The sequence below is a fragment of the Myotis davidii genome, unplaced genomic scaffold, assembly GCF_000327345.1.
Source record: "Myotis davidii unplaced genomic scaffold, ASM32734v1 scaffold109, whole genome shotgun sequence".
In the NCBI taxonomy this organism is placed as follows: domain Eukaryota; kingdom Metazoa; phylum Chordata; class Mammalia; order Chiroptera; family Vespertilionidae; genus Myotis; species Myotis davidii.
Genome location: NW_006300368.1, coordinates 528,432 through 540,594, shown reverse-complemented (window position 1 = coordinate 540,594; position 12,163 = coordinate 528,432). Strand labels below are relative to the sequence as shown.

Here is a 12,163-nt window from a genome sequence, read left to right as displayed (position 1 = left end):
TCGGCAAACTTTTTGACTCGAGGGCCACAATGGGTTCTTAAACTGGACCGGAGGGCCAGAACAAAAGCATGGATGGAGTGTTTGTGTGAACTAATATAAATTCAAAGTAAACATCATTGCATAAAAGGGTATGGTCTTTTTTTTTTTTTTTAGTTTTATTCATTTCAAACGGGCCGGATCCGGCCCGCGGGCCGTAGTTTGCCCACGGCTGCCCTATAACATGCCTGAGCCGCTCTCCTCAAAGCTGTCAAGGCCATAAAACAAGGAAAGTCTAAAACAGCCACAGCCAAGAAGAGCCTAGAGCAGGGGTAGGGAACCTTTCTTCTGCTAAGGGCCATTTGGATATTTCTAACATCATTCCGGGACCATACAGAATTATCAACTTAAAAATTAGCCTGCTATGTTTGGTCAAACATTTAATTAACTCACCCCTGATGCCTTGGCAGGGCCAGACCAAATGATTTCGAGGGCCTCAGGCCCAGACGTTCCCCACCCTGGGTCTAAAGAGACATGATGACTAAATGTAATGTGGGAACCTGGAACAGAGACAGGACATCAGGAGAAAATGGAGTAAATGTGAATAACGTATGGAGTTCAGTTAATAATAATGTATCAGCACTGGTTCTTGGGGACAAAGCTACCATACTAATATCTGAGGATAATAAGACGAGAAACTGGGTGTGGGGTATTATGGGAACTCCCTGTAATATCTTTGCAATGATTCTATAAATCTAAAACTGTCTAAAAGAAAAAGTTTATTTAAAAAAGAGAGAGAAAACGAGTAGCCTAGCTCTGCTTGGTCAGAGCACCACTGGCAGAGTGAACAGGGCAAGGAGCAGTGAGGAAGGAGAGAGGCGGGTGACACAGGCAGCTGCTTTATTTCAGAACAAGATACCACAGCCACGCCCCTTGCCCCGCACCTGTGAACCTCGGACACAGGTAAGCTGGGCAGCTACAGGCCTCCAGAGACAAAGCAGAGGGAAGTCTGAGTGCTCCTCCCCTGTCCACAGGGACAGAGCGCCACGGCTGTGGTGTGGCTCCTCCCCGCTCCTCAGCTGTACAGGGACTAAGGAGTAAAGGGACCAACCAGATCCAACGTCCTGCAAAGTCAAGATGAGGTGGGAGGGCGACACACCTTCCCTGTTGGCAGGAGCACAACGATGCGCCCAGGGCCTGGCAGACAGCAGGGCAGGAGAGCCAGTCTTGGGCCGAGTTCTGGTATGCCCACGAAGACCCAAAGTGACGACAGTGCAGATTCCAAGGGACAAGGGTGTTCTCGGGGAAGGCATCCAGGTGGGAGCAACCACAGAAGTCCCGAGCTTTGCCGATCTCTGATCATGCTGATCTTCCTCCCCTTGGGCATGATCAGACACCAGAGCCTTGCCTGACGCTCAGAGGCTGCCTGCTCATGGTGGGTGCCCTGCCTTCGGGGGGTCCCATGTGCCGGTTCCACAGAAGAAGTCCTCAGGGAGCTCACTCAGGAGTCCGTCCAGGTCATCTGCAGGGGGGATGGGAAGATTGACAAGTCCAAGGTTCTTGCCATTTAGGAGGGCCCGGACCTGGCAGCACAGTTAGGAGGTGGCTCTCCCTGGGCAGTGGCGTCTGGGCCAATAGGCCTAGGTCTGACCTGACCTCCATCTTCCCTCTGTTCCCCACGTACTCACAAATGACAAGAGGCAGGAGCCCATCCTGCTGAGAAAAAGGCTCCCCTTGGGCCTCAGTGGTTCCTTATTTTAAATTTACTGATTGATTTTAGAGAGGAGAGGTAGGGAGAGAGAAAGAGAGAGAAACATCGATTTGTTGTTTCACTTATTTACGCATTCATTGGTTGATTCTTTATATGCTGACTGGGGACTGAACCCGCAACTTTGGCGTATCAGGATGACTCTCTAACCAACTGAGTTACCCAGCCAGGGCTGGTTCCTCTATTTCCATCCAGAGGCACAGTGTCTGAACGGAAAGGCTTCCGAGGTCTCCTGGTGCAACCCTCTTCCTGGACAGAGGGAGGAACAAGGCTGGGAAAAGCCAGATGTGTTCAGAATCACACAGTCCATTCATCTGGCTTCTCTTCTGAAGAGTGGGAGATATTATCCTGTCCCCCAAAGGGCCTCTGTGGAGGTAGGAATAAAAGTAACTGTTCCTGCCCTGGCTGGTGTGGCTTAGTGGGTGGAGCATCGGCCTGAGGACTGAAGGGTCCCAGGTTCGATTCCGGTTAAGGGCACATGCCTGGGTTGTGGGCTCAATCCCCAGGAGGGGGCATGCAGGAGGCAGCCGATCAATGATTCTCTGTCATCATTGATGTTTCTATCTCTCTCTCCCTCTCCCTTCCTCTCTGAAATCAATAAAAATATATTAAAAAAAAAAGTAACTGTTCTTGACTAGTCCTCAGGTGGGGTGATTGTGAATGAGAATTTGGAAACTGAGCTGACCTCAATAATCGCTGTTGCTCCTATGATGGTTAGTCATAGCAGCTAACACTTAGTGCTTGCTCTGTGCCGGTCACATATGTTACACTCATCACTTCATTCACACCTCACAGTACCCCTTCCTAGGGCATCACATGGTAGTTCCTGTTATAATCCCCTTTACTGAAGGACAGGGTTTAAAGGGTCAAACTGCTTGCTCGGGGTGAGCATACTTAGGCTCCATCTGATGCCACAGTCACAGTTTCAATAGAAGCTCCTGCTTCATGGACGGGGTCAGGCAGCCGTAGGAGGAAGTCAGACTGGAAGCTACACCTGCAGAGCCCAGCACCCAGTCTGGCACAGAGCACACAATGAACACTGCTGCTAGAAGGACAGAGTCAGTTTGGGGCACTTACGCTTTAATTAAGGTGACCAGCATTGTTCTCAGAGAAGCAGGACTGGAATTTGATTATAACAAAAAGGTTGCCCCTCAAATAGTCACTATTTGAAGAAACACTATGTTAAATGAAATGAATAGTCAGGGAACGGGGAAGCAGAGTAAGAATTAGTATTTGTGTCTCTGAGCTTGTCCAGCCACCACTAGCAGCTGCCTGCTTGGCAGGTCTGCCCGTACAGGGGAGATGTGATACCAGCTGCAATATTCTACAGGCAACCTCCTCACTCTTATTCCATGACCCCAGAAACCTTCTGATGACGGTGTGGTCTGCCATCAAGCTTACTTACAAGGACAGAGTGCAAGTTTCCAGAGAAGTTTCCAGTATAAGGAATACTTTTTCATAGGCTATAACTAAGTGGGCTTTGCGGCTTATCCATTGGTCTACTGTGAATTTGGTCAGGATGGGAAACCTGCCTCTGTGGTCTGGCCATCAGCCCACAGAAGACTCAAGGGCGGCACAAGGATGGTGTCAGTCCACCTCCTCCTTTTTTTTTTTTAATATATTTTGTTGATTTTTTACAGAGAGGGAGGGAGGGGGATAGAGAGTTAGAAACATCGATGGGAGAGAAACAACGGTCAGCTGCCTCCTGCACACTCTCCACTGGGGATATGCCCGCAACCAAGGTACATGCCCTTGACTGGAATCGAACCTGGGACCCTTGAGTCCGCAGGCCGATGCTCTATCCACTGAGCCAAACCGGTCAGGGCTCCACCTGCTCCTGTGGCTAACAGTACATGGCCTGGAAACGGGGGGTGGCTAGTGGGCAACACTCTACTTACTCTATGTGGCCCCTATCACACTGTTAATTATTTTGTGGCCTCCAGGTTTGCCAGAGAGGGCACCCATATGATTTCTGTAAGATTCCATAAGGTCCAAAGATTGATGGGAGGAACAAGGTGCAGCCAGAAGAATTTGGCGGAGCAATTCAAGAGGAATAGAATTTCCTCTGTTCCCGGGCGGGCTGATTGTCTTACCTGCTTCCGGGGGTACTTCTTGCGGGAATGCCCCTGCCTCTGGGTTCTGTGCTGCTCTGAGGTCTTCCCCAGGCTTTGCAGTCTCATGCTGGAGGCTGCCATGGAAGCTACCTGGCTCCTAGCAACACAGGATCTGGTTACCAATGCCCGTGCCCCTGAAACCCCCTGGTTAGTACTAGCTCCACACAGACCACCTCAAAGGAATAGGTGGGGGCTTAGGAAAGATGGGACGAAGGACTGTGGCAAGGGCCAATCACCCGTGCCCGGGCCAATCACCCGTCCCCAGGCCGAAACACCAGACATCCAAAACAGCAGATAATTAAAAACACAAAACAGAAACAAAAAACCTTTCTGGCTGATTTTCTTTCCTAATTCTATTTTATTTTTAATAGTCAATAATTTAATATGGCCTCATGCGCCCTGAACCTAATTCTATTTTTATCTGATATTTTAGGGAATCTATATAACTGGAGCAGGAAGTAAAGGGGTCATTCAGAAATACGTTGAGGAGTTAGCCTGGGATTAAGAATTAGCTGTTAATCCCCAAACTAGCTAATATATGGACAGGTAATTAAAACTTGTAACTAAATCATTAACCATGGTTAGCTCTGGGGAATGGGAGTAGAGAGGTTAAATTTCATGTTTTGCTTTATTCTGTACCATTTCAATTTTTTTCAGTGAGTATTGATGACTTTAAATTTAAAAGAAAAATAAAGATTTTTTTGGAGTGAGGTGGAAGGTTAAATAGAAAGAGGGAAATGGAAGTTGCAAGTTAGAACTAAGGGTGTAAGTTGACTAGAAGCCACTGATTCTAACCCACCCGTTTTATAGATGAAGCAACAGCAGGGGAGAAGCTAGGACTTGCCAAGGTCACATTACAAATTGCCAGCAGAGTGGGGACATGACCCAGGTCTCCTGACCCTGGGCCAGGCCGTGACACCAGCCCAGGATCCCAGGAAGGGTGGGAGTGGCCACAGAGGAGATGCCGTGCCAAGTCAAGGCCGGGCTCTGCTCACAGCCTGGAGTAGAGTCGTCTGGAAGCCCAGTCTCCCTCAGTTCCCAAAGGGGTGTCCCCACCTGAGTTCTGTGTGGGTATCCCCACACTCAGCAAAGGGAAGATGCAGAGCAAGTGCTGGCTCACCGGACGGGCCGCTTGTAGCTCACTGTTCTCTGCACTGCCACCTGCAGTAGATCTGACCCTCAGTCACTCACTGAGGCCAACCTCCCCTCCCCCCATGGACCCTCAACTTGTCAGTTCTCAAGTGACTCCGGCCTCTCCAATGTTCAAGTCTCTCAGGGATCACTAAGAAGCCAGCTCTTCTTCTAGGCCGTGTTACTGTGCCATCTGGCGGGCAGCTGGACCAGAGACAGGAAGGATGGCCCTGTCCCCAAAGGCATCTCTTCAGCTCAGGGTGGAGGGGACGAAATCAGAAGACCCAGGCAGGAAGTGGCTCTACAGTCCCCATTCCAACCCGCTCTTCTTACCTTGGGGAAGGGCTGAGATGACCTGAGGAGGTTCCCATCCCCAGAATCTGGGCTGTAAATATGGACCAGGTTGTTGGGCGTCACATTGAGGTAGTGGTTTCGGAGCGAAGGAGAAAACACTCCAATCTGGAGTCAAGGAAGAGGAAGGTCAGTGCCCTGATGAAGCACTAGATGCTGCCAGATGGCCACCTGGTCCCCACTCGTTTCTCCCTTCTCAGTCTTTGCACGAGGATCACACAAATCATCCTGCCCCAGCCCTGATGTCAGAGTAGAACCACTTACCACACCCTCCTCCCCCAACAGCACAAACCCCATCCCATCCACCCCCAAAGAATGGGGTTGTGTCTTTACTCAGCTCCAGTAAGGCAGGGTCAGCACAGTCCAACAACTCCTTGCCTAGGTACTGGGAGGGAAGAGAGCCACACAGACAGCTCGGGGCTCCTCCAGGGCAGGAGGTGGCGAGCAGCTCCCATACCTGCTTTAGCAGCAGCACGGAGCCGGGCTTCAGCTCATTCTGGCGGGTCTCGAGCAGCAGCCGATGCACCGTGCCCTGCATCTCCCCTGCAAAGGCATGGCCCATCAGTGTCAGGACCAAGGGCAGCAGAGACTGGCTGGGCTCTGGCTGCGAAGTGGGCTGCTCACTACTTCAATTTTCTCATCTACAAATGGAGACACTCCCGGGACCCAACTCCTCACCCGTGGGGTCCTTGAAAACCGCGCTGGCGTCCATCGTGCTCCGAGTCAGGGACTTGATCATCACTGCCATGTTCGGCACCTTGTTCCTGGGAAGCTGCTTCAGGGCTGCCTGGTTGCAAGGAGAGGTATTTGCTGAGCCAGCCACGTCCCAGTTGTAAGATTCCCAAGTGTGCCAGGGCAAACTGGAGGGTGGCGGGGGAGGGGACAGAATACAGGGTGGTGACGATCTTCCCTTGTGGAGGGCAAAGCAGCAGTTTAAAGGGCTCATTTCATCTCCCTCTGGCAGACCTTCCTCTCTCCCCGCCTCCCTTTTTCGTGTCCGTGTATTTATGTAGAGCTCTATCATGTTAGGCCACAGGCAAGGGTATGTTAGCACATGCACTAACATGTGTCTGCATGTGACCCTTGACCTCTGGGGAGCAGTGTGCTTACTCCCCCATCCAGGGCCTGACTGTGCAGAGACATGCCCCGAACGCACTCTCTCCTCTGCCCGTGCCCAATGCTGTGATGACAGTGGAAAGGAAGGTGAATGAAAGATAACAGCTGAAGGGACTTCATTCAGAAAAAGGCCTCGGGTAGGAGGGCGCAAACAGAAGCCCCTTCGTAAGGTGGAGCAGGGCAGGTTGGTGAAAAAGACAAAAAGGTCCTCCTTTTGGTCTCAGCACCCAGGACCTTACCTTCCGCAGCACCATGACGATGCTGTAGGTACAGAGGAAGCAGGTGGGGTCTCTCTCATCCAGGCCCAGAGCAGATTTCATGGTCAGCCAGGGCCCTCGCCCGAAATCCTCTTCCACGGATGTCTGGGAACTACTAACAATCTGGCACCGCAAATCAGAGGGGGAGCTGCATGAATGGGTCCACCTTGCGACAGACCTCCGTTGAGACAGGATGGAGGGGGGAGAGAAAGGGAGTTCCCTGGCGTGGAGGCCACAGTGTCTTCTGTTGTCTCTCTCTAAGGTCAGATGATGGCATGTGAAATCTTGTTTTATCACAATAATATCATACTTAGAAGCAATAGCAAAGGCACTCTTTCTTTTCTTTTATATTAAATCAGGTCCTGACTTTAATTATATCAAAGCAAAAGGCTATCCGTGCCTGTCTCTTGTATCAGACTGGAAAAGCCTCAGGGCTAGAGAACCCCCACATACATTTATAGGCTTGCAGAGTGCCTCAGCATTCTGAAACCTGTCATATTTTATTTGGGAGGCCTCTGGCTTTCACAGTTAGCCCTCTTCATCAAAAAATGCTTTGATTCAGATGAGTATTTACTGCTTTGGATCTGAAATGGGCTGGTTGATCTGTGGAGCTGCAGCAAAGAGAAAAACTACCATAGAGAATTAGAAGCAAAGTAAGTCTGAGGGCAGGTCAGCCAAAATGCCAGGGAGGAGGGAGGCTGTTTCACCTACCAAAAGGCAAGATGAAGGCAGATCCCTCTCAGCTTAATTCTCAGAAACCTGGGAAGTGTTCCTGAGATACAATTTCCTAATACTTATTACATGCTTCTCCCGAGAAAAGATGGCGTTAGCTGGGCCTTTCCTCTTAGATGGGGAAGAAAGCTGGCTCATGGCATCGGTTATCACCCGGTTGGCATCAGGACAGGCTTCACCTTATGCCACTAAAATTGCCACCTCCCCAAACTGCCTCTCCCAACTCCCCTTTCGTGTGTGACCCCAGGGGAAGGCCTCGCAGCATCAACTCTGATTCTCAACTCCTGAAAGATGCAGGGATGTCCCTCACTCTTAAATGATGCCCAAGAGGTTGACATTTGCACAGAATTAGTTACCTCTGTCCGGAATTTAGCCAGAGCACCATGAGTCGGAGTCTGGGGCGTGGAAACCATGATCTCCTCCAGATTCTTCCCACTGAACTACACGGGGAGAGAGAAGGAGGTGAGAGCAAGCGCAGCAGCTGTTATCTACAAGTGGAGCTTCTTGTCTGGGTTACATAATGAGCTCAGGAAACTCTCAGGGACAATGAACACATATTACATCTCTCCTAACGAAGTCTCAGGAGCCCCACTGGCAGCTCAAAAAAGATGCTTTGGGGATAGTTTTGGGAATGTGAGGAAGATGGAGCTGGCCCAGGAGCAAAACCCAGAGCTTCCTGAAGGGGGCGATGACCTGAATAGAGAGGCCAGTGATATGCAAAAGGACAGCTTTTCCCAACTCCCTTCTCAGGGACCTAATCCTTCCCTGCAGACTTCCCGCCTTCAGGAATGTATATGGCCTCCTTGGATTTCTCTTAAAGTGCTGGAAAGAGACACTAACAGGTGGGAACTGTCTCCAACACCTTTACAACGATAGGCAAGGGGTGCGCCTACATGACCAGACCAGATCCAGAGTCCAATGGTCTAGGAGCTGATTCAAGACTAGTTTGAGGGGTCCTGTCCCCCCACCACTGCTGAAATCCAAGCTCTCAGCACAGCCTCAGCTTCCCCACGTGGATCCCACATGCCAGTCACAGTGAACTGTCCCATGGCTCCCCGAGAGCATCCTGCTCTCATGCCTCTGTACCTTTGCACATGCTCCTCCTGTCTTCCCACTGAGATGTCCCCGAGCCCAGCCTTCTGACACACACCGGACCTGCTTGTCCATCCAAAGCCCACTCAGAAGGCCCAAGGAACCCAGTGTTAGTACCCAGAGATGACCTCTACTCACACTGTGCATTTTGTGTATAATTGTTTGTTTGCATTTCTTTCTTCTCCTAGAAGCAGCTCCTCAGGACAGGAACCATTTCTATTTTAATCTGCATTCTGAGTTCCAAGCAAACTGCCCAACTTAGCAAATGTAAGTGAGGGAATATTCCTTTCTCAGTGGTAGCAAACAGCAGTTACTCAACAAACATATGCAAACTGTGAAGTTCTCACCCAGCTGGCGTGGCTCAGTGGCCGACCTATGAACCAGGAGGTCACAGTTCAATTCCAGGTCAGGGCATATGCGGGGTTGTGGGCTCGATCCCTAGTGTAGTGTGGAGCATGCAGGAGGCAATCAATGATTCTCTCTCACTGTTGATATTTCTATCTCTCCCTCTCCCTTCCTCTCTGAAATCAATAAAAATATTTTTAAAAAGAAAACTGTGAAGTTCTCAGAGCCTTAAGCACCCCTATCATGTGTGGTTTTCCAAGCATTCAATTCTTCCTTCACACTTCTTTTGATTCTGCCACAGATTTGAAGCCCCCCCCCTTCCTTCCTTCCTTCCCTCCCTCCCCCAGGAGTGAAGATATTCTGGGACTGGACAGGGCTGCAACTCTGCTTCTCTCCTTTGCTCTCCTTCCCCCAACATCCTGGATGCTCTGGCTCCTGCCAGAGAGAAGCTGTCACTCACTTGGTGCGGCAGGATCCCTGCTGGGCCAGGGAAGCGGCGTGTTTGGGCTCGGGTGGGAGTGCGCGTGGGCGGCTGGGGTGTCCGGTTGGCTGCAGTGACCAGCTGTACCAGGTGGTTGGTGACTATGGGTGTCTGCAGAGCTGCTTGGGGACCCTTGGGGGTGCTGACAGGAGACTCAATTGAAGACAGTGGAGCTCGGGGTTGTAAGGGCCCCCGAGGGAAGAATCCAGAGCCGGTCCTTGAGAGAGTAGAACAGCTCGAGTTGGGAGTTCGTAGAAAATTAGGTTTGCCACTTAAGTGGGCATTTGGAGATTGGAATGGCTGACTGGGGACACGATTTTGAGGGCTGCTCTGAACAGGCCTCCCAGTAGCTTGGAGAGGCTGGGGTCCTCGAACTGGGGAAGCTTTGGGGCAGACTTCCCAGTGGGTTTGCTGAGCGGGAAGTGTCGAGGCAGTTGGGATAGGCAGGTTACCCATGGCACCCGTCCTCAAGTGGGGCTGTGGAGTCCTACAGTAGACGGCAGGATCTGGAGGCTGCCCCTGGGCTGATGTGATACCAGTTATGTGGGTGGCAGGCATGGGGCCCTTTTGGCAAGATCTGCTCAGAGCAGCCACCCGAGCCTTTTTAGTCAATACCGAGTCTTCCTGCTGCCCGGTGGGCAGGATTCCTGTTGCCTCACTGTTAACTCCAAGTTCCAGCTCCATGCCAGGCCCTCCCAGTTCCATGCTTGCCAGGACCTTATCAAATTCATCTTGCTCAGGTCCCTCGAAGCCACCAATCACCTGCTGCTTGCTCTCAAAGGTAAGCAGGGGGTGGGAGGCTGAGGACTGTGGTCTTGCTGGTTCTTTGAGCACTTCTGTCAGTGTCACTCTTCTCTGACTGCCAGTCCAGTTGCTGGAAGTGGAGACAGGCCTTAGGAGGGCTGTTCCTGTGGAAGCGGCACCCCTGCCGGAGGTAGGAAGGCGGAGTCCCAGGGCTGGTAGGTCCAGAGCCTCTGAGGAAGCAGTAGGGCATGATGGCGGCTGCCCCGAAGACCGTGCCTGCACCGTGTCCTGCGGCCTGGAAGAGGCAGGTCGGAGGCACCCAGCATTCACGGGCCCTGAGCCAGCAAACTGGTTCTCTGCATCTTCCACAGCAGACAAGAAATCCTACAAAGAAGCAGAGACAGTGAGAAATCAAGAAACGCTCTGCTTTTACTGCTAAGGCACGTGGTGTGTATATATGTGCAGCTACACAAAAGCAAGACCCAAAGCATGAAAGGCAATGGTGGAGTCTCCCACCACGCTTGATCTTGCCCTTGAGCCCTTACCTCCAGGCTTCTACCAGAAACATTCACAGGCTAAGTCTTCAAGTAGCTTTAGTCAATCGTGAGTGGGCGTTGGGAAGTGGGGGGTGGGCAGTGGTGGCAGTTGGGGGAGCAGCAGGAGAAGTAAATATAGTAGGGCACCAACGAGTCAAATAAATCCCCCAAGGTCACAAGGAGTCTAGCTTTCTGCTATCCAGCCTGTGAAATAGGGATTTGTCCAGCTGGTCATGCTGCTTGTCCTTACCCCACCACACACACACACACACACGGCCTTCAGTAAGCCAGAGAGGCCTAATAGGCAGCAGGTAAATATAGCTTTACAGGCAAGTTAAATTAAGTATGGGTTCCAGTTGGGAAGCAAGGTGAGACTGACATCTTCAAGAGCAACAGACCTGTTCCGAGGGTGTTTTTGAGTCAGAACTACTGATTTAACTGACAGGAAGGTCCCCGCCGCCCCCACCCCCTGCTGCCACACTGGATTGTCTGGGCTAGAGAAAGGTTTTTTCCTGCTTTGTGTATTAGCATACTCCAACACCACTGCCTTAGGATTTAACAATAAATTAATAACATTAGAATTATTGTAGCCATAAAAGACTGGTGACCTTGGGGGTTGATGGATCTTTTCCCAGGAAGACCTCACTTTCAGATGTGATATTATCTGCCTTGGGAAGGGGAAAAGATCTGGTCATGGATCAGAAACTTGAGTTGTCAGAGTTCTTTACTCTTAATTTCACTACCAGCCTAGCAGCCCTACCATCACCTGGTAAGACTCAAAAGGGTCAATTTAACAGTCACCTTTTCTGTAATCACACATCTCTAAAGCTAAAAGACAAAGAAAAGGACACATCTTCTTGACAAAGCTGGAAGTTTTGAATTATTTGTAAAAATAACAGTCAAGTCCCCAAGTGATAATAAACATATCTAACATCTGAAACCTCACTAGGCGTCAGGTACCATGTAAATATTTTACCAGAATTTTTTCAATGAATTCTCACATTGGCCCTATGAATAGGTACTGTTATTATTCCTGGTTTTTGGAAGCAGAAACTAAGACTCAGAGAAGTTAAGTAACTTCACAGAACCACAACTAGAACCTATATGTGCCCTTGTCACTATGTCATACGGCAGGGGTCTTCAAACTACGGCCCGCGGGCCACATGCAAATACAAATGTTGTATTTGTCCCCGTTTTGTTTTTTCACTTCAAAATAAGTTATGTGCAGTGTGCATAGGAATTTGTTCATAGTTTTTTTTTTAACTATAGTCTGGCCCTCCCTCAAACAGTCTGAGGGACAGTGAACTGGCCCTCCGTTTAAAAAGTTTGAGGACCCCCTGGTCTAGACCGTGTTAAGCTCGGAGGCTATACAGCCTGTCTTTTACCTGCCGTTGGGGCAGATGGAGTCGGACATAGCTGATGAAGCTTTGAAGGGCTGTTCTTTTCCAAGCAAGAGGAGGGGACTTGCTCTAACAGGCTCTCCTCTCCCCCAACAACTGAGCTACCCTCACCCTCTGACT

At 50.4% G+C, this 12,163-nt stretch overlaps 1 protein-coding gene across 1 annotated transcript in view; it reads right to left on the bottom strand.

The window, feature by feature from the left end:
- Positions 1 to 863: 863 nt before the first annotated feature.
- Positions 864 to 12,163, bottom strand: part of LOC102753016 (chromosome unknown open reading frame, human C17orf53) — a 14,492-nt gene continuing 3,192 nt past the window's right edge. Inside the window, exons 2-9 of the mRNA XM_015572569.1 lie at positions 9,343 to 10,491; positions 7,802 to 7,885; positions 6,696 to 6,836; positions 6,019 to 6,127; positions 5,798 to 5,883; positions 5,323 to 5,448; positions 3,838 to 3,955; positions 864 to 1,498 (exon numbers count right to left, since the gene is read on the bottom strand). Coding sequence (XP_015428055.1) covers positions 1,407 to 1,498; positions 3,838 to 3,955; positions 5,323 to 5,448; positions 5,798 to 5,883; positions 6,019 to 6,127; positions 6,696 to 6,836; positions 7,802 to 7,885; positions 9,343 to 10,491 — 1,905 coding nt within the window. The 3' untranslated portion in view covers positions 864 to 1,406. The remainder of the gene's footprint in view (positions 1,499 to 3,837; positions 3,956 to 5,322; positions 5,449 to 5,797; positions 5,884 to 6,018; positions 6,128 to 6,695; positions 6,837 to 7,801; positions 7,886 to 9,342; positions 10,492 to 12,163) is intronic.